This window comes from Haliotis asinina, chromosome 8 (assembly GCF_037392515.1).
Source record: "Haliotis asinina isolate JCU_RB_2024 chromosome 8, JCU_Hal_asi_v2, whole genome shotgun sequence".
NCBI lineage: Eukaryota > Metazoa > Mollusca > Gastropoda > Lepetellida > Haliotidae > Haliotis > Haliotis asinina.
In genome coordinates, this window is record NC_090287.1 from 13,118,689 (window position 1) to 13,143,925 (window position 25,237).

At 40.0% G+C, this 25,237-nt stretch overlaps 1 protein-coding gene across 1 annotated transcript in view; it reads right to left on the reverse strand.

Annotated features, from left to right (window-relative positions):
- Window positions 1–15,150: 15,150 nt before the first annotated feature.
- LOC137293501 (cleavage and polyadenylation specificity factor subunit 2-like) overlaps window positions 15,151–25,237 on the reverse strand; it is a 185,007-nt gene continuing 174,920 nt past the window's right edge. The window contains exons 17-21 of the mRNA XM_067824075.1: window positions 23,544–23,681; window positions 21,631–21,796; window positions 21,151–21,215; window positions 20,404–20,538; window positions 15,151–16,210 (exon numbers count right to left, since the gene is read on the reverse strand). Coding sequence (XP_067680176.1) covers window positions 16,118–16,210; window positions 20,404–20,538; window positions 21,151–21,215; window positions 21,631–21,796; window positions 23,544–23,681 — 597 coding nt within the window. The 3' untranslated portion in view covers window positions 15,151–16,117. The remainder of the gene's footprint in view (window positions 16,211–20,403; window positions 20,539–21,150; window positions 21,216–21,630; window positions 21,797–23,543; window positions 23,682–25,237) is intronic.

Here is a 25,237-nt window from a genome sequence, read left to right on the forward strand (position 1 = left end):
TTATGTTTGGCTGCGTTGTGTGCAATGCAAAGACTGTTCGGTAACTGAATGTAGTCAGTTGCTGAGTTCGTGGATAAACAATGTTATTTTTTCTGTTTGTCAGCGCGTGTCTTTAAGAGGGACGTGACATGAATTTACCGTTTTAGGTAGAATAGTACATGCGAGCATTCGACCGTTTCTTCAACTTTCTGTCTTACTGGCGGATTTTTTGTTTGATGTTTGGAAGCTTTCGTGAATGCGATAGTACAGACGTTATGTGAGATGTCGATCTGCGTTTAAGAGGAATCATTATTTCCTCGGCACAACTGAAACATGTCAGTGTTGTGGCCGATACTAGGCCTAGGTAGATTGAAAGCGTTTTGTATCGATTTGAGGTTTGTTTTTTTAGATAGCAACGGGCGTGTGATGGTCTGCTCCTCGGCTTGCTCATAACCTTATATGCTATAGATCTGGGTTAGATCGCAGTTACACTTTGAGAGGACAGTTTTGATATGGACAGGCAGACAGACAGACAGAAAAACGGACAGACAGGTTTAATTCAGTAACAGACCTCCGGTCCAGAATACAAACATCGTTGATTTATGTCCTTGGGCAAAATTATTTAGCTAATTTCTGTTACTAGAAATATTTCTGACATGATACAAGTATAAACAACAGACCTGATAATCTGATCTCAATTAAAGATACCAAAGTGTAAGTAGTGTATGGTTTCGTAACATATTCAGTATAATATTTGTGTCTTAGGTTGAGGTAAGTAGCACAGATAAATAATACATGTATTTCATCCTCAATACGGACTAAGCCCCTCTCTTTACAATACAAATACAGCGGTTGAGATAATTCATTGTTTCAGTTGCTGTTTTACAACAACAGTATCTAAATTATGAAAGGACTCCTCTTAAATGGTAAGGAATATCAAACGATAGATAGCTTGTTTGGATTTGGGAGTGCATGTACACCTTAAGTGTTGTTCAAGCATCAAGTCCAGGAATATTGTCTGTATGCAGGGGTTGATTTTAGTGATATTTAGAGTTATGGATTGAGAGTAGTTTTGAAAGTAAGGTGTTTCCAAGAGCATGGCTAGAGTTTTAACAACATTGATTTTGAAGCCCCAGTTATTTGCCTATTTGTCGGTATCATTGAATGCTTGTTAAATGTTTTCCTGAGGTGTATCTAGAGTTTTCTAAGAGGCCCAAAGTGATGCACCGTCCGCAGATTAACTGTTCCGTTTGTTGAGCAGGTGTACCCGAGTATGTTGCGGACAATACTGAAGACTGTTGGAGATAAGACACTACCTTGCAGAATTCCATCTTGGATGAAATGAGGACCCCAAAGTACATTGTTTACTTTAAGGGTTATGGACCGATTGGTGAGAAAATTGTGTGCAACGTTTAGCACGTGTCCATTGGTATTTCTGTTTGACAATTTAGCAATTAGATCGCCATTCCGATTCATGTCGAAAGCTTTTGAAAAAGTCGATCAATGTGGCTAGAAGGTAGTGGTAGATAGCGTGGGCTACTTTGATGTCCTGTTCAGTTCGAATGATGTGACTGAGGATATAAGCAGGTGTAGTGATTATTGTGATAGAGTGATTTGTGCTGTTTGCCATTGCGCTGACAACGTGGAGCTAATATTTGTACTTTTTATGCATTTTTCTGTCTGATGGGTTTTGTGAATTCCATCATATGCAAATTGTGAGATTGGCAGGCGCAATTACACGTTCACCTCTTTCAGAAGCATCTGGAAGTTATCACTGTTTTTCGGTGATCGATTCATATAACTTCATATGACGTTCCACACTTTTGCGTCAAAAAGGAATTTTTTCCTGAAGATAGTCTAGACTGTGTACGGTTTCGCACTGACGTTCTTATTTGCTGCGCATGGATTTTAATTGTTGTGTTAATGTTTTGCGTCTAAATACAGATATGTAATAAACAAGATGGCAAAAGAGAGTGAACACCCTTATGAATGATCGATAATGTCAAATCAAAACATATACTACCGCCAGAAAATAAGGGAACCAAAAATTGAATGTAGATGACTTTGACTGTGACAGGGTCCGTTATCGTGGCGTATCTCCCAAATGCAATATCCAATGACAATGGAATTTCGCATAATGCATGCCCAGCACGTGCTACACGTGCATACAGAAGTTAACTCCTGTAAATGTACTGGAGAAGTCGCAATCACTAATGCAATAGAGATTGACACTTACTGACAGAAATGCCTCCCAGGCAGTGTCTCGGTGAAGCAACAAAATGGAGAATTGTGAGGGTGATAGAGGGGGACATCATTATGTGAAGTTGCCCGGCAGATGGGTAAATCAAAAAGTGTAATTTCACGCCTGTGGGATAAGTACCGTCAAACGGGTGGGGTTGCAACGAGACCTGGGCGTGGTAGACCAAACTCAACGACACCACGACAGGATCGTCTCATTACGTTAATTGCTCTACGCGATAGGTTTAAATCGGCCCCTGCCATCAATAGAGAATTCCGCACACTCACTGGAAGACGCATTTCAACCTCAACCGTTAAAAACCGACTCTATCAAGCTCGTCTGAAAGCAAGACGGCCTTTTAAGGGTGTCACCCTTTCAGCTCACCATAAGCGCCAAAGATTGGCATGGGCTAGGCAGCATCAGGGACGGGCTATGCGTCACTGGCGTTACACAATGTTCTCTGATGAGTCAAGGTTTTGCCTACGATTCACAGATGGCAGAAAACGTTGTTGGCGTCGGAGCGGGGAGCGATATGCCAGAGCAGCAATTCTTGACCATGATCGATATGGAGGTGGTACTGTCATGGTGTGGGGTTGGATTACACATTTGGTCATCATTAACGGAGCCATGACTGGTCAGCGATACGTTGACCAAATATTGCGTCCTGTTGTGGCTCCATTGGCTAGAGTTATCGGCCGAAATTTTGTATTCCAAGATGATAATGCCAGACCACATTGGGCCCGAATTGTCTCCGCTTATCTCCGACAAGAAGGTATCCAGACATTGGACTGGCCCTCTAAGTCCCCAGACCTGTCCCCAATTGAACATCTCTGGGACGTTCTTGGTCGAAGGGTGTACGCCAGGGACCCAGGACCCGCCAACCTGGCCCAGGTTGGTGCAGCTCTCCAAGAGGAATGGCGGGCAATACCACGGGCAACCATCCGGAAATTGATTAACAACATGCCATCAAGGTGCCGTGAATGTGTTGCCCAACATGGTGGACACACCAGATATTGAACTTGACGCCTAAAATTGATTTAGTGGATATTTAAAGCAGTTTCAAATTCGCTATTATTTCATTAGTTCCCCTATTTCTTGTCGGTAGTATATACAAATGTTTTTAAGCTATAGTATTAAATTTTAATGAAGCCAGCATTTGGCACAATGAACCAACAGTTCCTATCAGAAACTCATCACAGATGAAGAACACGTGTCATATAAAGGACTGAGAGTTAGGAATAACACAGAAAAATGGAATGTCTCAGTCACTTCAAATCTCTAGGCACGCATACACATCCTTAGGAACGAGTGTGACCACCTCTTGCAGCAATACACGCCCAGACTCGCCGTCTCATCATGTCGTCAGTCGACGAATGACGTCTTTCGGAATCCTATTTCACTCGTTCCTGAGAGCGTCTGTAAGTACTTGTCGGATTGCTGAGGGTCGTTGTCGTCTTCTCACCTGGCGATTCAGGCGATCCCACAAGCGGTCTATGGGGTTTATGTCCGGTGAGCCTGCTGGCCAAGGGCGTCCAAGAAGTTCTGGACAATTCGCGCTGTGTGGAGCCTAGTGTTGTGATGCAGAGGTGTTCACTGTTGTTGTTGGGGAAGAAATGGTATAATTGCAATTGTCATCTCTGTATCTCTGAGCGTTCCAGTTTCCACGTATTACGCCCGATCGTGTACGCAGTTCGGAGCTAGTCTTTCTCTCTTGCGACGGTACACTTGCACCCGGCCATCATTATGGAACATGGTGAATCGACTTTCATCTGTAGTAAACACTCGCCGCTAAATTTCGCACCAAACGTACAATCTTTGTCCACTGTATCCTGGGTTCAATGCCATTCCACGCAGAGTACGTCGAGTCGGATACCTGCTGCACGTAGATGTCGTACATTGATACGGCACGTTTCCGTTGCAGTGATGAAGAGTATGCAGAGGGCGGTATTCCTATGGGATCGTCACATGTGGTCTGCTTCATCGTGGCCTGTGTTGGGTGCTGCTTGTTTGCCTGTAACCCTGGAAACGTCTGATGATGGTACCTCGTGTACAGTTCAGGGCCATTGCAATATAGCTGTTTTTGGCGCCCGTCTGCCCCCCCCCCCCCCCCTCTCTCTCTCTCTCTCTTTCTCTCTCTCTCTCTCTCTCTCTATATATATATATATATATACTGACAGGTTTTGCTAACCCGTCACTGGCAAATTATATTACTTCGTTCACAGTTCTGTCAAGTCCAGATTTATTCCTGTTCAGTTTGTGTATAACTGCAATCGTTTCGTCTTCAGCTCATCCATATCAACATAAATTGCAATCACCCGTCACTATTATTCATAGTAAGGTAAAACCTCTCTTTCTATGCATCCGATCTGCCGAATGAGCTAAAATAATTTTAAACACAACAATTAGCAAACATACCAGTTCTCGATAAGCATGTCGCAAAATCTCCGATATGCATATGCCTCTCAAATGCACGTGCTTCTACACATCCAAGTTGCTGCCTTTGGACGCATGATTAATCAGTGTGTTCGCGAGTGAGTGACTTTAGCTTTACGCCGCACTCAGCAATATTCCAGCTATATGGCGGCGGCCTGTAAACAATCGAGTCAAGACCAGACAATCCAGTGATGAACAACATGGGCATCGATCTGAGCAATTGCCATGTGTCAACCAAGGCAGCGAGCCTGGCCACCCGATCCCGTTACTCGCTTCTTACAAAAAGCACAGCCGCCTTTTATGGCAAGCACGGGTTGCTGAATGCCTATTCGACCCCGGGACCATCACGGGTCACCGTGTGGGCGAACTGTTTAAAAAGGATTTTACTAACTTGAACAACTTTGCCGAAAATTCAAAATAAAAAGTGCTCATGCACTTTCTTTTGCCCATGGGTTTAATCACCTTTGCATTCTAGCATATTGATTTCTAATTTCCATAGGAGAACTTTAATACGTTGGGTTAAATTTCTTAAGTGCATTTGCCAAAAATGAATCCTAGTCTGAATTAATATTTATGAATGGTCAATTAGGCCAGTGATGGTTTTCTATTTTTACAGAAGTGTGTTACTTTAATAGTTTAATTTGGGGATCTTGGGAAGTTCTTTCAGTTATTATGTTAATTTGGACCAATTTTCCTATTGGGTAGTAATCAATTCCCCATGTGTCGTCACATATCTCCCAAGTAGCTTTAATAACTAGAATGTGGGTAGTGAATGTAAAGTTCAGATTAGGAAATAATTCTGCTGTCTCTTCTGTACGATGTCACGTGGTCGAGCCGTGGAAATGTGCATTGAAGCCTCCTGTATGGTAGTACTTTTCTTGGCGCCATGTCAGAGTCTATTTTTGTGCTAATGGTGGTATGTGCTTATTAATTATATTTGTGTCTTCATTGTAGTGAGTGAGTATGGTTTACGCCGTCTTTCGCTAATATATGGGCAACATCACGACTGGGAACACCCAGAAATTGGCTTCACACCCACTCGAAACATGAGTCTCCTTATCCAATTCAGAGAATGACCTACTTTTCATCCGATCCGAATTTTCTCTACTATGGTTACACTACATTCAAGTTCTTGTTTCATAGGAAAATGGCATTTAGAAAGTAATTTCAATATGAAGTTCTAAAAAGTCGTATGTTCATACTTTATGGCAATGTTTAAGCAGCAGTCCAAAGACGTCACAGATCGCCCCGTTTGAATAGGTACAAAGTTTCATCTGGTTCGTTAGTTATATGTTCTTTGAGCTTATTAAGTGTATTTTGGATTGGTGATATCAAGTCCGTACCGACCGCTAAATCTTTCTAGCGGCAGAGCCTCGTTTTGAGATTTCCACGATTTCCGGATTTCCGTTTGTCAGCGCAAAGTGTTTGCATGGACTAGAAGGAGCATAGTATTGCAATACACACGTGATTTATCAAGTAATGATGATTAATATTAATTTGAATGAGCTGAACTGGTTATTTATATTTTAAGTTTCGCAAAAGGACGGAGCCCAGTCAGCAGGAAACGAGATTGCTGTCTGATCAAAATTTTGAATCGTGTGCCCATGTGAGGAATCAGACCCGGCGTGACGGGCGACCGCTTGAAACACCGGGCTATCATGACGTCTTTATTCTAGATTTGTTGGTATGAGTGTCTATTCCAAAGTTTGTATTGTAGAAAAGTTTTGTGACGGTATAGGTTTATTGGTGACACGTTTGTCTGCCTTCTAGGCTGATGTGTGCTGGTGTTTCAAAGTAGTGAGTGCTATCTGGTATTTGTTTGTAAGGACACTTTGTAGGTGTTGGAAACTTAATGTGGTACAATGTGGTATAGTGAATTCATTCTTTGCTATTTTAGACTCTATTATCTTTTAATTGAGCTTATTTGGTTTTATTGGTGATTTATTTTCATGGAATTTTAGTAGGACGTCACTTGCATTTATGTGAATAGCAACGTGCTGTGTCTCGCCATAAGTTTCACATTGTATAACTCGTGTTAACGGAGAGTGAATAGAGATGTCTGGAGGAGATATTGGTCAAGTGTTTGTATCGGGTTGTTTATCAGCGAGACGTTTGCCAAACAGCATCTCATTTGGTAGTCTTCATTCTAGGTGGCAAGGCAAGGCTGTAAATTGTGTTTATGAACAAACATTACGCTGATACTCTTGAACAGCATTTTGTCTAACTTGGGTGATAACACCATCACAACAAGGTACAGCATTTGCAATTAAAGAACATGTTTTACATACGACAAAGTTTTAAGTGGTAATTTACTTACCTTGTAAAAGGAAACTAAAACCTTGGGAATTTAATATTTATCATGAATAGATAAAAGCCGAAGAAAACTTTCCTCAGCCCTCCAAAAAATCGAAATTTGATTCCGAATGAGTCATGAGCATTCGATTAGAAACACCATGGGAGCCAAGCGTGCGCGAGAAGTTGAGAGCATCGTGCTCCACAGTCGCCCACAAACACATTAAATCCATTTGTTTACCTAAAGAAATACTTACTGCAATGTTTGATAAGAGACCACACCATAATGCTCCACTCCAACTAATGACTAAACGCAATCTGTAGGGAATGAATGATGTTGCACTGACGTTTTGGCTGTTTTCAGTTCGGAGTTAGTGAGTGATTAAGAGTATGTTTGTATCAATATTCCAGCAATATGGCGACTGCTAAAAGTCATGTATGGAATCGTACTCGAGTTTTCTGTATGACGAGAGAACACTTTAACCACTAGAATATTCCACCGCTTTCAGAGCAGATACAGGCGGGAAGTGATACCAAGTTCTATAGCGCAATGTCCAAATGCCCTCAGTCTAAAAAGTTATTTCACAAAACAGTAAAGTAAAAATTAAAGTGATGAAATTAATCCAATAGTTAGGTTCTGTTGAACATCGTCTCAATGCAAAACTGCAACGCGAAGAATGATAAAAGAGCAGCGATCTCGCAACTGGTGTGAAATTGAATCAAAACAAGAAAATATATGACCTTGATACAGTTTAGAACACTGAAACTCTAAAAAAGTTCAAGACTATATTCTAACGAGCCGTTCTTTGTTCTGGGAACGCCATGGTTCTTCAGTTAATGAGATTATTGTTGTTAATAGATTTAGATGTCTTTTAAATCTTATTATTGAATGTCTCCTTTTGTGTATCAGTAAGTCATAGGCGCCCGACTCTGATATATTTATAAGTATGACCTAAATATATATAATATGTATTTAGGTTATCCTTATAAATCCGTATGTTATATATTTAGGTCATACTTATAATTCTATATGTTACATATTTAGGTCATACTTATGAATATATCGGAGTCGAGCGCCTATGTAGTAAGTATCTATGCGTGATCTGTTAAACAACAGTTTAAAGATTACAAAGAAACTTGACAGCCACTGAATAATCTTGTGCTGCTCAATCGCTGGCCATTCGGGTCTACTCGTGTCATTCCGTGACATGTTGGACGGGTTAGGAGAAAATGTAATGATGAATGTGGCGATTAGGGACCGACCATAATTAAGTGGGGTAGGTGGGTATTGAGGCAAAACTCACACATTGTATGTAAGATAGTGATCTTTTGTAGCCAATAAGAACTTCCTGAGCAACCACTGATAGTTTGACGCATGTGCGATAAGTAATAATTCTAAGTCCAAACTTTATTCAGCAATATATCTCGTTTGAATAAACAATGACTATGCGTTAAACAAAGATAAATAAAAAAACCCAATCGCACAGAAAAGCTATTATCAAAGGAGATAATTGTATAGCTAATTGTGTAATCTAATTTCCAATTTCCTAAAATCCTGTGAGCAATACTGAAACACCAACTTACCTAATAGAGAAACAATAACTTGGGCTTGACACTGCAACAGTGGTGTTAGTGTTAAGGTTAGAGAGTTAGTTCTAACTGGTTGATTACAGATAGCTATGGTCCTGATTCGTGCACGTGCAATACAATCAATCTGTAAGGTTTGTGTGCAGGGTTAGTTTTACCAGCAGCCTCACTTAGATCACCCGTGATTACCTATGGTAACCTGTGGTAGAATCTAGAATTTCCATCCCTACAATGAATAATCTACAGAACGCATTCGATACAAGTGCTATTTAGATATATGTACATGTTAATATACCCATAAATTCAGCCGCGTGAATAATTTTACCCACCATCTAAAAACTCACATTACAGACTTACATTCTTATATTGTCCACTTATCTAGACTTGCTTCTTGAAAAGATAGAATTACTATACATCCACAGACTTAGCCTCAAGTGCTGTCTTGTGGCCATTCTAAGCCTTGGCAATAAAGAATATTTTCACTGCCTGTATTGCTTTAATTTAGTCTTGATATCGTACTTGTGGTGCCACTGAACTTGTACTGTCATTGAATTTGTACTGTACCTCTATTACGGACTTTGTAATTTCTTTGTATTGATTTTCAAATTTAGTGAATTTTAGAATACAATATTTATTAACAGTAGTTTACTTGTTATATGTTTAAAAAAGGCAACATGGCAGTTGCCACAATAATGTAATACACATAGTGTTGATGGATGCCTAGTGTTTAACCCCGTGTCCGCCTTCCGTCATAATACAATGTAGTAAGTTCATTTTGAAAGCTTGACGCGAAATATTAGCATGGCTGTCTTTATATTATATTTCCATTGTACTTGAAATGCCATACTGTTCTGTTCTGTAATTCATTTTCTTCTGTAATTCATTTTCGTTTACTAATATCTAAGTAATTTCTTTGTATTGATTTGTAAATGTAATTAATGTTAGAATTTGATTATCAATTTCTTAAAAAGTATTATTGTTATTTGTTGAAAATGGCAACCTGACAGTTTGCATAGGAATGTAACACGCATAGGACTGTAGGAATGCCTAGCGGTGAGACGAGCATTTGCCTTCCATCAATGATACAACGGCTGAAACCATTTCTGGAGAACAGTGTCATGGTGTTGCGGGAATATTGCTGACGTCCTGGACACTCTAGCCCAGTGTGTCTCTTGCCATAAAAATACAGGTATCTTCTACTGTCGTGTACGCTGCCGTCGAACGTAATGCATACGTGCGTGCTTGCCATGTGGAATAGGTCTGATTGATAACAACGCCCACCAAACAGACACCGGGATTCTAAATTCTATTTCCATCAATAAAAATACCGACATATCAAACATATCAAAGGACCAAAGTCTAACACAAATGTCATGCGATTTTTGAGATGATTATTATCTGCATCCATGCCAGTTATTTGTCTAAATGTAAGCATTTAATATCATTGATAACAAAAGGACGTCGATGAGAATCCAACATCAATTATTCACAAAGACCAAGTGTAATAGCCTCAAAGAAGTATAGAAGACAAACATGACCAATTCACACCATCAAAGCTACAGACATATATTCCGTAATGCGAACTTTCATTCCGTTATCATCGAAAACATACACAATATCCAATAATTATAATATATCCTGATGATCACTGTCGTGTTTGGGCAGTGTGCGTGTGTCTGCCTGTCTGCCTGTCTGTCTGTAGGTAGGTAGGTAGGTAGGTAGGTAGGTAGGTAGGTAGGTAGGTAGGTAGGTAGGTAGGTCACGAGGTTACGATCAGCACAATTTTTGGACCCAGACATCAACAGATCTTTGCACCACCAAGGGGGGTAACTCGACACCACTAATGCGGATGTGTCGGACAACATAACCCTAATAGCTCTGTGTCTGCCAATGTGTCTGAGCAATGTTTATTTTGCAGACGTTCGTGGAAACGAGGAGAAAGTTTCCTGAAGTTAAATAAATTCCCAAAATGGTCTTCATAGGACAATGGCATGAAATGCCCTTTTAATGCGATTAAGAGTGGAATCAGTTGTCTTAGGGCTCATTAACTATACATTTGCCCTTTTTTAAGAAAAAAAATGATTTAAAACGTTTAGCAAAAGTTCAGTCCTTCAATTCAGCTGATTTTTTTCTTGACTGTTAGAAATCTTGCAGAAATCCTGGAAATTCCCGACCAAATAATGAGTGGTAGAATGGCAGTGGTCAAGGTTGAGTTTTTATTTCTTTAATAGATCATTTAGAGAATGTTCGAACACAATTGAAACAAGAATAAATATTACGTGTAAAGTGCAACTTCCATTTAAGGCTCCGATGAAGGCTTTCATTGTGCCACATCGCCAGTATATACATGCCATAAAGACTGGTGCCTTCAAATGACGTATAGTCCCTTGCAGAATCTTAGAAGCTGCAGTGTTCTAGTTGTTATAGTGACCACAACATTGTAGTGTCACGTTTACTGATTTCAAACATTTCAAACACGCATAAATGCCATTGGAATATAATACTGACAGACACACATGCTGACTTCAAAGATTAGTCCAGCCGGTGGGGACACAACTAAATGAGCCGAGACAGTATCACGGTTTCAAACTAAATAATGAGTACATCGAGTCATTTTTAAGATTCCAGTCAGCGATAGTCAAGCTGTGTCACGACTGGCAATGAAACCAGTGATTGGAAGTATGAAGAAACACCCTCTCCATTTGGACATGAGAACATGCCGTCACTCAGGTCGCATTGGTCCCTTCAAACATTTATCCCAGTTAAATCGTACCTTACAACATGAATGTGTGACTGGGTACTTCTATAGACCAGGATACCCTAGTGGGAACTTATGTGTGTCTGGGGTGCACTAAGTTCTGACATGGTGCCACTCAGGTCGCATTGGTCCCTTCAAACATTGATCTCAGTTAAATCGTACCTTACAACATGCATGAGATACTGGGTACTTCTATAGACCAGGATCCCCTAGTGGGAACTTATGTGTGTCTGGGGTGCACTAAGTTCTGACATGGAGTCAGCCAGCATGATCTGGCGTGAAAGTATTATCAATTAACGGTTTCAATGCAAATATTGTTCACGGCAACTTCAAACAAACAAAATAAATATGGAAAATATTTTTTTTTAAAAATCACAGTTGATTCATCAGTGACACATATAATGTCCAAAGCAATTCCTTTCTTTGACTTGCACCATACGTTTGTTGCACATAAGCTACCCACCACACCCACACCCACCCCCACCCCGACTAATGACCATTTGTGTTCATTGTGGACGTAAGACCATTGTGGGCCTCACATTCGTTCCGATAGTTCATTTCAATGGGTAGAGACGAATAGACTTTACACGTGTTTATGATAGGTGTCACAGATGGGACAGGATACGTTTACCTATTCTCGAACACCAGGCATCATCAATATTTAATAGTGGTTTATAAGCATATGCCTTGTTGCCGTATTTTATGCTGTCAATCACTGCATTGTCTGCTCTAGAACTGTTTCTAGAGTTTAAAATCTCAGGGACAGACAAATGAAAGAAAAGACCTTTCCTTGAAGTACTAACACCAAGGTACATTAAATGCCGATTAAAACCTTAAACCATGAGCTGCGTTTAATGTCACATTGTACCCACGGCTTTTTGACGTTGAAGGACAAGACATTTCAGAATTGGTTCATCTTAAAACTTTTTTATTTGACTTTCAAATCACCTTTTGCAACAAAATAAACCAACTTAGCCAACGAAAAGTACAAACAAACTTGGCTGTCATGTTAGTTTAAAAATAAACCACTATGTAAGACAAATCCCTCTGTTTAGGTTCTCTTCCTTAACGTTTCGATGTAGTATTGATGCCGAATAAACTGCTTTAGAGGCATATTAGAAGTTGCTGAGCTAAAGGTGAAGGAACAAATTTTATGGATGATCAACTTCTTTATTTTCACAATGGCGACGTTTCGGTATGGATTCTTATACCGTTTTCAAACGAAAAACGGTGGAAGAATCCATACCGAAACGTCGCCATTGTGAAAACAAAGAAGTTGATCATCCATACAATTTGTTCCTTCACCTTTAGTATTGATGTCATCTATGAAAATGTCGCATTTGTACCCATTGCATTCAGCTGTGTAATATTTCCATGGCAACTGCATGTGCGGTTCCGTAAGAGGGACCTCAGATGTGGCCTTTTCACGGATCTAGTTACATATGCATGGAGGTTTTGGGTCGTTAAAATGCCATTCAATTACATTGTATTAATAAGTTCATGTTGCGCTAAAGAATTGAACTCAACTGAAATAAATTGAAGAAATCTACAAATCCATAGCTTTTGCTGAGAGAATTGATTAAAAATATAAGACATGTGTGTTTGATTCAAATTCTGGATATCTTCCTGGAAAGAAAACACCATTATTTGTGGCATATTGAACACCATTTAAAGTGGACGATCTTTATGAATATTCTGGTTTATACATGACGCCATTCTTTATTAGGTTTACCGTGTCTTCAGATGAATATCCTGTTTCTCAGCGAGCATATGTTCTGGACCTGGAGTTGATTTCTATTGATATTTAACAGCCAACTGTCATCCTGTGGCGTCATCCTTTTAATCTAGTCACCAGTCCCCTGTTTATGAAGGAGGGAGCCCAGCACCAAGATATTTGGCTCTGGATAGTTTCGGTTCCTGACATGACCTAGCCCCACACACCATTAAGATTAACCTGCTGCTACAGCAGTTTAAAACCGATATATAGATAGAAACTCCATTCTTCTTGCCTAAATTGTATGTGAAGATATTCCATGCACTTTTGGTCTGTCACGATGAACCTTTTCTATTGAAGGCTTATACCATATTACTGGAAGACAGATAGTTATATGACATTTATACACTTGATGCAAAATGCAAAAAGGTGCAATGCAATGAGACAAAATGTTTGCTAATACGTTTTTGCTGAACCAAGGGAATTCGAAGCTGATAATTTTATTCTATCGACACGCGTGCTGTATGAGTCTCGCAGGCGACAACGTTAATCAACATAGCCCAAAAAAGAGATAACACTGCCCCCGGGTTGGTTTGGGTGTGACTGTGGCGTTAGACAAGCGTTGATTATGTGGATGCACCTGCTCAGCTGATTGATCTGTTGGTATTGATTCCTATAGTAAGTTGGTCTGTTAATATCCCTGTCTGTCACACGTTTGGGAAGTATTTGTACATCACTGACCATACGCTTAACAAACACATGGAAATTTGCTTTTAGAAAAAACACCTATGCAGAAGCAGATAGCGACATTATCGTATTCCCAAGGTGTTTAAACTCAAAGGAAAGGATAACAGTGGCGGGAATTATTTTCTCTTACAAAATTTTGATTGAATTCTTCCTCACTTTAAACGTGTATACTAGAAACGCTAACCAAATGTTGCGGATACTGCAGTATTGAACATCAAATAACGATGTTTGAAGCAATTGCTTCACATGTTCTGTTTAGAAGTCCAGAAATCAAACTAAATGACTCCAGTATGTTTGGAGATGTGAATGCAATAATCGATGTTCAGGTAAGCTGCCAGTATGCAGTAATGCAGACAAAACGTGAAGAATCAGGTTTCCCTCTGAATGTCAATGTGCTTGGTTACCCTGCAGCTTCCCCTATCAGTTACACAATCAGACAGAGCTTGGAGCGGCTTCAGCTTATTCATCAAGCCTTTTTCAGGTTAAGTGGCCATAATGAGCCAAGGATGTCAGACCTGCATCAATGCACAAGGTGGCAACAGTCGTTTCTGTCTGTATGAACGTGCCTTTGAACCCTCTCACGAGACATGCCTAATTTGCAGGAACACAGGAACGTTTTTCATAAGGGATGCTTGTAATGCCTCACACAGTTTGTCTTTCTCGGCTGATTGTCTGTTTTCGGCATTGAGTATTTTAGTTACCAAACTGAAGCCTGTTGTTTTACACAGACCAAATATATCAGCTATATCACCTTGACTTGTGGACAATTTGTACCTGGCAAAACGAATGATTCACATGACCATTGATCCAAAGGGTAGGATGACATATAGTCAATGAAGTCACTCATGAAGTTGAATTGGGGTATTTATATATTTTTTCATCATGCTTTTAAAGTGAATACACAGAACCCTTGAGTTGGGGGAAAAGCTGAGGTTTTGTTAGACAGGTGAAAATGTGTGGTGCTGTTTTTTTAGGGTGGCGGTGGGTACTCAATAAGTACTAAGTTAATTAGTGAATGTTGTTTTTTTTGTCAGAAATATTCAATATTTTTGTCTTCTCTCATGAACATGGAGAGATATCCAGATGGTCCTGAATACATTCTGTGATGTGTTTGAGATGCAAAGTCAAGGGATTCTCAGTAAATATTAAGTAAAGGTAATTTTTGTAGGTTCTAAAAGGCACACATGGTGTTGTGAAAGAATTGCGGTGTGAATAAAAACTTACAAATTTCAACTCAGCCTTTCACGCAAGACATGGTACATCTTGAAGAATTTACCATCTAAGACCAAAACATCTTGAATGTTTGGTTCTTAATCAGTGGAATGTAAGTGATGACAATGAGTTGGTCACTCCAAACATAAAACATCTTAACATGTTCAACAAAAGACAAAAACAGTCACAACCTGTATAAAATTTATTTATTTCAGGTTTGAAAATTACAATCTGATGCCAAAAATTGTTTATCAGCATAACGACTAACGAGTGATGAATGATGGCACAACAAATTGTGACACATGAAGATGAGTACCCAGTACAGGAAATCAAATTCCAGATCTGGCCACAATAATTCTTGTGCCTTGGTGACAGTGTGATTTATATACACAATTCACAACAATGGCTCGATGACAATGAGGAATGCATGTTTTGATTATGTCGGATAACATACATCTCTCATTGTAACACTTTTCAGTCAAATATGAAGGACAACTTGAAACTTTGCCTCAAATGACATACTGACTGTTACAGAATGAATCTGGTGACACCATGCTATGAGGAATCAGTTCAAATCATCAGTTCAGATGGATGCAGGTGATGACAATTATTAACAAGTACATATTAAAATCAATGAATTCATAATTTGACATTACTGGTGATGACATATACTTGACATGTACATGTAGAAATCCATAAATTGAAGAGACATTAATCAAATGGAAAAAATACTGCTGATTTTTAAACTAAACCCAAATACAATCATTTCCTGCCAGTCGAGAAAGAAAGGTACATGAAAGAATAATTACATCTGAGTCAAACCTATTCATGATCCTGTCAGACAGAGAAAACAAAAACAACAATACATAAGTCATTCAACCAATGACAGGTACTGGAAGTCTTAAAAGTTTCTTTGCCAGAGTGTCACATGTGCCAATTTTAAGCAGACATGGAAGTTTTTGACGGTCACTACCAAGTGATGACGATCCTCCACCACAGAGTGACCTTAGCAATTGTAATAATTGTTTCAACATCACTGTTGTAGCAATTGTTGTACGATTTGTAAAAGTAGGGGTACAATAGTCTGAGCCCCAAGATGACTTTGTTGACAGGGAACAGTTTTCCACATTTCACGGATCAGTGACAAAGAACACTGTCACACAATAGCATACTGCTGATACAAGAGATCCCGGATAACGTAGTAGTCGTCACAGAGAGCACCCTCTAGCTGTATCCTCCCAGCCTCATTCTGAAACAAATATGTTATCAAAGTATATTCACAGACTTAAATCATCAAACAAAAACTAGACACAACAAGAATTTACAAAGTCACAGAAAAGAAAGCATATCATACTTCCACCTGTTTACTACAAATATTGGCCCATGTGTCATGATCACTGCAAAATGTACAACATGAGATTCTGCACTGTGTATTCAGTGACGAAATACTGTATTCATCTGGAAACCAAAACATACTTATCATTTCATAGATGAGTTTACAGGATCAGACTGAGAGACTTTGCATTATGGTGACTGCATGGGTTTGTATCCTGATGGTGTGCGACAATGCTCTTAACATCAACCACTGGTCTGTGTGACGCAGACCTTACTGTTTACAGCACTGTTTAGCAATATTCCAGTAATCTCAAGGCCGGGAACACCAGAGCCCACTTGTACAAAGCAATTTTAGTGCTACAATGATTGTAACTCCCTTTCTCCAACATAAGCTTAAGAGAGGCGTAGCTCTAAGACTGCTTTGTGCAAGCAGGCCCAGATATGGGCTTCACACATTGCACCAGGGTCTTCAGTAGTGCCTTAAGCACTAGGCTAATCTACCACCCAGTAGTGCCCATAAGCCAGATCACCTCCTGGTCTGCAGTTGTGGAATACCTACTTGAGTAAACACGTAGGGTGCAAGCGTGGGGTCTTACACTCACCAAGGCCTCGATAGAGTAACTGTAACTGTTCAAGCCTGTAAGTCTTGAGGATGTCCACTGACAAGTTTTAAGAAAAGCTTGCATGCCATCATATCACAATTGCATAGATGGATGAGCATGATGTCAATCACAGGACTATATGGTCCTGACAAAATTGTATTGGATTTCCTGTCTGTAAGTGCATATATTGTATTTCCTGTCTGTAAATGCTATTGGTTTTCCAGTCTATGTAGGTTTAAAACTGTAAGCTCCAGATAGACTAACACGACACCCATACCATGTAACTTAATAATCAAAAAAGGTCAAAACAACAGGCCATAATGCAAAACTCATAAAAAAATTACGTCCTATTCTGCTTGTGAATCAAAATAAGGAGACAAACACTTGGTGTTTGCAACATGTTCCAAATGAAGATAAAAATACAGAAACAAGGGGCTATTCTTCACTAAAATCCCAGAGGAAGAGCCGCAAGGTTGCATGGATTTTATTCTGTTGGAGACTCCTGATGTGGAAACAAGCTGGATGGGATGGTGCGAACAATACAGTCCCTACAGGCACTACAGAAATCCCCTGTCAAAACAATCATTGGGTGCTGGAAAGAATTCTGTCACAGAATCCCACAGGAAGAAAAGAAAACTAGTGTGTGGAATCCATATAGGAATACAATCAACCCTGACATCAAAACAGGTATACAAAGTACAAGTGCTGCCGCTGTTTAAAGGCCTTGCATGTCACAAGTATGATTCCAACATGGGTTTAGTTTCAAGGATTGGTGCGTGGAAGTGACTACCATTCCTAGCAGCATGAGGAAGGTATACATGTTACTAAACAACCCCCTTTCACTTATGTCAGTGAAAAGAAATCTGTTTCAATGCCCTACAAAACAAACTCCCTTTTTTGTCACAATTCAAGGACAATCCTTTTCATTCTCCTTTAACAAAACCCCCAAAACATCACCATCAAAGACTGCAACAACTTTTCCCAATCCAAGCTTGCAGATTATTTTCAGATTAAGGGTTGACTACATCAACATCTGTACAAAATAAATCAATATTGATGTTTTATCAAAGTCTCCATGTATTGAAGTTTATCATAACACAAGCTGTCACTTGCACTCTTGGCTTGATCAGCAAGAACCATGTTTGTTACCATCCCCATTGAAGAGTAACAGCTATGGTTTATCTGCAGCACAATGTGTAAATACTTCAATACCCTATCAAAGGTGATCATTCAACATCAAAGGTGAGAGAGAAATATAATTTTCTAAAATAGATTCACTTGTACAGGGCAGCATCAAAGAAAAACTAGATGGACAGACTTCAGATGGATATTTTATGTCTATGTGCAACACTGTCAATGTTTAAAGTTTCCATCAATAAGGTATATAAGGTAGTGAACAGCACAAAATATTACTATGAGCGGCCCAGCTTAAAACGTAAGTGAAAGAGCGAGAGGGCAAACATACAACCATCGGCAGAGAGATATGAAAATAACTTGCATATGTGCAAGGTTGCATGTATTGTTTGGTTTATTGGTTGGGTGGTCACTGCCTAGTCCCCCTTGCAATGTAGTCTGTCTCACAGTCCCTAAACCACATTGGTGTTCCTACTTCCTAGCCCTACGTGCAATGTAGTCTGTCTCACAGTCCCTGAACCACATTGGTGTCCCTACTGCCTAGCCCTCATTGCAATGTAGTCTGTCTCACAGTCCCTAAACCACATTGATGTTCCTACTTCCTAGCCCTACGTGCAATGTAGTCTGTCTTGCAGTCCCTGAACCACATTGGTGTCCCTACTGCCTAGCCCTCCATGTAATGTAGTCTGTCACAGTCCCTGAGACACATTGGTGTCCCTACTGCCTAGCCCTACATGCAGTGTAGTCTGTCTCACAGTCCCTGAACCACGTTGGTGTACCTACTGTCTAGCCCTACGAGCAATGTAGTCTGTCTCACAGTCCCTAAACCACATTGGTGTCCCTACTGCCTAGCCCTACGTGCAATGTAGTCTGTCTCGCAGACCCTGAACCACATTGGTGTCCCTACTGACTAGCCCTACGAGCAATGTAGTCTGTCTCACAGTCCCTAAACCACATTGGTGTCCCTACTGCCTAGCCCTACGTGCAATGTAATCTGTCTCGCAGTCCCTGAACCACATTGGTGTCCCTACTGACTAGCCCTCCATGTAATGTAGTCTGTCACAGTCCCTGAGACACATTGGTGTCCCTACTGCATAGCTCTACATGCAGTGTAGTCTGTCTCACAGTCCCTGAACCACGTTGGTGTACCTACTGCCTAGCCCTACGAGCAATGTAGTCTGTCTCACAGTCCCTAAACCACATTGGTGTCCCTACTGCCTAGCCCTACGTGCAATGTAGTCTGTCTCGCAGTCCCTGAACCACATTGGTGTCCCTACTGACTAGCCCTACGAGCAATGTAGTCTGTCTCACAGTCCCTAAACCACATTGGTGTCCCTACTGCCTAGCCCTACATGCAATGTAGTCTGTCTCACAGTCCCTGAACCACATTGGTGTCCCTACTGCCTAGCCCTCATTGCAATGTTGTCTGTCTCACAGTTTCTAAACCATATTACTGTCCCTACTGTCTAGCTCTCACCGCAATGCTAAACACTAAATGAAGCAAGTTTAGATTCCCTAAGGTCTGAATCTCCAATCTCACTCCTTTTCAATGTTAATTTCTCTCAAAATCATATATTTTGAGTCCAAGTGTTAGTCTAGTTCAAGTGAGGGAGTAAGAAGTCCTCTCCCAACAAACATGTAGCCATTCATAGTAACACTTTTGGTGACACACTGCAAGCACTTTATGACAATAAATGACCCCTGACCCAATGCAGACTAACCACTGCTACAAAAGACAATTTGCTGAGGGGCAGCATCTGGATCGATTTTCACACTATTAAACTGAAAACATCTGCCACTTCTGCCCTTTATGTTTTATTCTGTTGTGCAACTTACAGCACCCACATTGTCAAAAGACATATGATACTGATTAAATTATACTGGTATCTGTCTGGTGAATGACACTTTTGTTAAAACTGTGCCCGTTGCTGAAAGTTCTGTAGCTTACCTTTGAAATTCAGGAATATGTGCAAAAATCTACGTACAGTTTTACAAGAGAAAGAAAGACTGCACAGGTCCACAGTAGACATCCTCACAGTGTGGCAAATAAATAGAAGGCTGGGATTCAAACTCATAATCAAAGGTTTCTAAACTGCATGTCACACTTAGGGACACATATCTACAGTGAGTGAGTGTGGTCTTATGCGGCTTTAAGCAATATTCTAGCAACACCAAGCCGGGGGACACCAGAAATGGGCTTCACGGACTGTACCCTTGTGGGGAATTGAAGCTAGGCATTTGATGTAATGAGCAAACATTTTGACCACTAGGCTACTCCACCGCCCCTCACTGCCACTGAATGAATGAATGAATGAATGAATGAATGAATGAATGAATGAATGAATGAATGATAGTGTATTAGCCTGCTTACCCTCCTGACTGCCACAGTGTTGTTACAGATGAGCACACCAGCCACAAACTCGCAAGGGATTCCTTCTTGAAGCAGCACCATCTTGAAGTCTGACAACTTGGGCTCATTGATGAACACAGATGTGTGCACTGGGACCTGGTTAGAAACAGATCAGGACAATATAAGAATGAGTTTTGGTTTGGTTTGGTTTGGTTTGGTTGTTGTTTAACACTGCACACAGTAATATTCCAGCTATATGGCTGTGATCTGTAAATAGTCAAGTCAGGACCAGACAATCCAGTGATCAACAGCATGAACATCGATCTATGCAGCTGGAATATGATAAGACGTGACCGAAACGTCAGTGAGCTTGACCACCCAACCCTGTTAATGGCCTCTTACGACATGCATGGGCTGCTGCAGATCAATCCTAATCTGGATCTTCATGGGCAGATCAACAGAAGAGTGAGTGAACAGGTGACTGAGTGAGCGGGTTTGTGGGTGAGTTATACAGAATAGAATGATAGGTGACAGCAGACAATGTGATACAGATCATCAACATCTGTCTCTATAAAATGTGAACAGTTATGATTCTAAAAGACTGAATAGCATAATGGATTTAAACATTACATTTATTTATAAAGGAGAATGCTCACACTGGGTCAAGCACGTGTGCTGTGGGTTTAAAAGCACTTGTAGACTAATACCCTTCACTCATGTAAACAGATAAAATAATTTCAGTATTGTATATCCGTATTAGCAACACACCTGTGTTGGTGGAAAGGATTCCAGTGTAGGGATCAGATCCTGAGCTTCTTTGTCTTCTTCTAAAGCTGAAATGAAGAAAAAATCAAGTCAATCAAGAACAAGTCATGAAAAATGTGAGTGTGAATGGGAGAAAGAATATTTTTCTCTTAGATGTAGACATAGAGATCAGGTCGACTTGTAAATCGTGACTGTTTCCTAAATCCAACTTTACTGGTCGTTGTTGATCATTTTCTAGACCAGTGAAATTACTAGTACTTTCTAATCCTGAGGCATGTCTGACAGAGCACAACAGTTTACAGTATCACCACATCAGGAGCATATACTAACATTAGATTTACCTACCTTTCAATGTACCTTTTCACTCTCTGAACATGAAGTCATGTCAACTTCAACAACAATTTAATATGAACCCACATTAGCATCATCCACCTTCATGTTAACTTTTTAACCATTTCAGAAGCAAAGATAAGCTTTACATACCTTTGCGTTTCTCTTGGTCAATGGCATCACCTTCCTCAATATCATACATAGCACCTATATCTGTCTTGTCACTGGACATATTGAGATAGCCATCTATCCAGGCCAGCTCTATATCTCTGGCCTTGGAAAACATCAGGGAGGTGACCAGGTGGTCCCTCATCCTCAGCTGCAACACAAACATTCACTCACATTTACAGACAGTTCGCAAACCATGACAAGAAATCTTCCAGATAAAAGCAACAGACTCAGCAGGATTGATTGTTGGTTTGTTTTTCAAAACTGCACTCAGCAATATCCAAGCTATATTGCCGGAGTCTGTAAATAATTGAGTCTGGACCAGACAATCTTATGATTATAACGTCATCCATTCTATGCAATTCAGAAACAATTACAAGTGCCAACCATGTCAGTGATCCTGGTCTCAAGAGAAGAAAACCCATTGCACAGATATGACACCTTTAGCACCTCTGTCGATATATATGAAACCCCAGTTCACAGATATATGAAGCCCATTCAAAGAAAGGAACCTCATGTTCACAAACGTGAAGTTCCTTCTCTCCGATATGACACCCATGGCAACAGATAAGAAGCCTCAACATACCATCTAAAATTGTGTCCAAAATACCTGTCTTTGGGCTATGTTTGGGGCAAAATTTAGTCACAATATTACTGAAATGTTGCCGACGAGATGAAAAATCTTAACCCACTAACTCTTTGGGAACATAACCTGAGAATAACCATTGTAGATGGAATTCGACACATATAACTGTCTATATTTCAAATAATGAAAAATTCAGAGATGCAGCTCTCTGGAACCTGTCCTCTTTCTCAGTACCCTGATGAGTTCCAAAGGTTACACATCACTGTTAACACTGACAGCAGCACAGAAGATTGATATACAAGTACAGCAAAATCTCATTACATGAGTCCACTGAGATAAACCAGACTGGTTAGTCAGCACTATGTGACAACTGCCATCCATCTGGAGTAACTGTTTCTACTTAGATGCATGACAGGGAAACTCCCAGCCTTAATTCTGAGGTCACTGTTCTGGGACATGATGGCTCCTAGAAAACTCCATCTCTAGCAATATCCCTGAATATAAAATACGATTTCTGAGTGAAAATGAAACTTTACTTCTTTTATCAAATCCAGAAGGAGTTTACTAAGTTTAACTTTTTCAAAGAGATCAATAATATTCTTCTAAAATTCTGAATCAGCATGCCTGTAAGTTACAGTTGCAGTGTATTAAGTCCAGCTTGTGGCCTTCTCATCTGATTCACTTATATCTTGTGCATCTTCAATCCTTGGGGATCCCATAGGTTAAAGCAGGTTAACTCCAACCTTATCCTCTTCCCGATCATGATTACATTAAAGGTAGTTGAGTTTTATACCTTTACCTATGAAACCTCATGTGATTTAGAGTTAGGTACCTCTTTGGATTCCTTTGGTTAGTTATAAGTCAGATACAGCTCTCATCCCATTAAGTAGAGTAAACCAGTGTAATCTGAGAAAAAATCTCTCAAGTTTCCAACGTGTTTGAAGTTTTGAAAAAAAAAAAAGTTATTTCTTCTGGATAGTGTTTAAGGTCTTGTATTAAAGTGGATTAGAAAACTCCTAGCTTTGCTGTGCTCTAAGCTGGGTCAGTTTGATCCCCAGCTCAGAGAATATTGATATTAAAAATTGTGTGGCCCATAAGGTGCATCACGGATTGTCATATTTTAACTCTCTCATTACCATTGTAGCCAAGAAAATGACACTCTTACATAAACATGTTTGGTTGATGGACGTGATCACCTGTTCCACACTAAAAGTGCCAGAAAAACTCTGTACTTTCTTTATTTGATGTAATACTTATGTTAGAACCATTGAAGAAAAAGATCAAAGGTATTAAACCTGTGACTGTAGCATACCTGGTAGATGTGACTTTCTGTGGTGGCGTCAATCACCTCCCCTACCCTGGGTGTGAAGATGTTGCCCTGGACTATTGACTGGGACTTGCAGTAGTCTGCTAGTGCATCAGTTGCCTCTGCTGACCCTCGCACCAGAACCTGTATCAGACATGTTGGATGTGAACATCATTTGCACCAAACAATACAACAGGTCAGATATTGTGGGATGTGAATATCAGCTGCACCAAACAACGCAACAAGCAAGCTATTGTTCCATGTGCATGACCTTTGTCCAAAGGGAATGGTGGACATCTATGAAATATTGAAGGACTGATTGGTAATCAAAAGTTGGAATCATGTTTCGAGTGGAAAATATGTATTTGTGAGACGAAGTCATAATAGGGGGTTGGTTGGTTTGTTTGTTGTTTAACGCCACAAATAGCAATATTCCAAAATTATGGCAGCGATCTGTAAATAATCAAGTCTGGACAAACCAGTGATCAACATCATGAGCATCAATCTACACAACTGGAATATGATGACGTGTGTCAACCAAATTAGCGAGTCAACCGCTCGATCTTGTTAGTTGCCACTTACAACAAGTATGGGTTGCTAAAGACCAATTATAACCTGGATCTTCACAGGTGCTCCATGTGGGAAGAAAGCTAAGAATGATAGAGGTCTCCCACCCTCTTATGAGTTTGGTGATACCCAGTATAGTGGATATGGTACTAACACACCAGGAAAGAAAATCTGGGCAAATATTCAATTCAAACCCATAACCCGACATTCCTGTCACGTTCAGGGATGGAAGGGGATGGAAACATTTTTCAAACCATGAAAATTAATTAATACTCACAGCTATTCACGATACCACAAATCACAATTACAGTTACAACATTTCCTTGTTTGCCTGACAACACACCAGACAACCCAAATGTCCTGACAGTATCTTTGTACACGACAGAGCAACAAAAAGTCTTTAATAGGAAACCACTCAAATACCAAATCATCAGGTAGGGGTTTGAGGAATGTGCGTGACAACCTGGGGCCATATGTCTTGAACACTTAATTCAAAAACAAAAAAGAAATGTCATGTTTATGTGTACTGGACAAAATAATTCAGGGATATTGGTATTTTTATGATTGATATTTTATCAGATTGTCACTGAATAAATAGATCATTGTTCATAATTTCAAATTTACATACATCCCCAACAATTATTGTCCAGTATAGGTTTTCAGTTTGTTCCAGTGCAGTGTTTGTAGAAATTTTATGAGCCAGATTACGGACTTAAAGCAGAAAACCTAGGCTTTGAGAAAAGTATGATTACACAATGCCATTTAGAAAGTGGTCAAATGCAACATATGTCATATTTGGGATTTTACTTTCTTAGTAAAGTACAAATTCTAGTACTTTTTTCAGTTGAGTCCCATCCGGGATTCGAACCCACACCCTCAGAGTCAGGCACCTAATCGCCAGCACACAACGTCAGCCGCCTAGCCCGCTCAGCCACCGCGATCCCTGAGCGGGCTAGGCGGCCGACTTTGTGTGCGGGTTCGAATCCCGGATGGGACTCAACTGAAAAAAGTACTAGAATTTGTACTTTACTAAGAAAGTGAAATCCCAAATATGACATATGTTGCATTTGAGAAAAGTGGAAAAAATAAGACATCATAATTCTGTTTTCCATTCTTCAAAAATGAAGATGTGA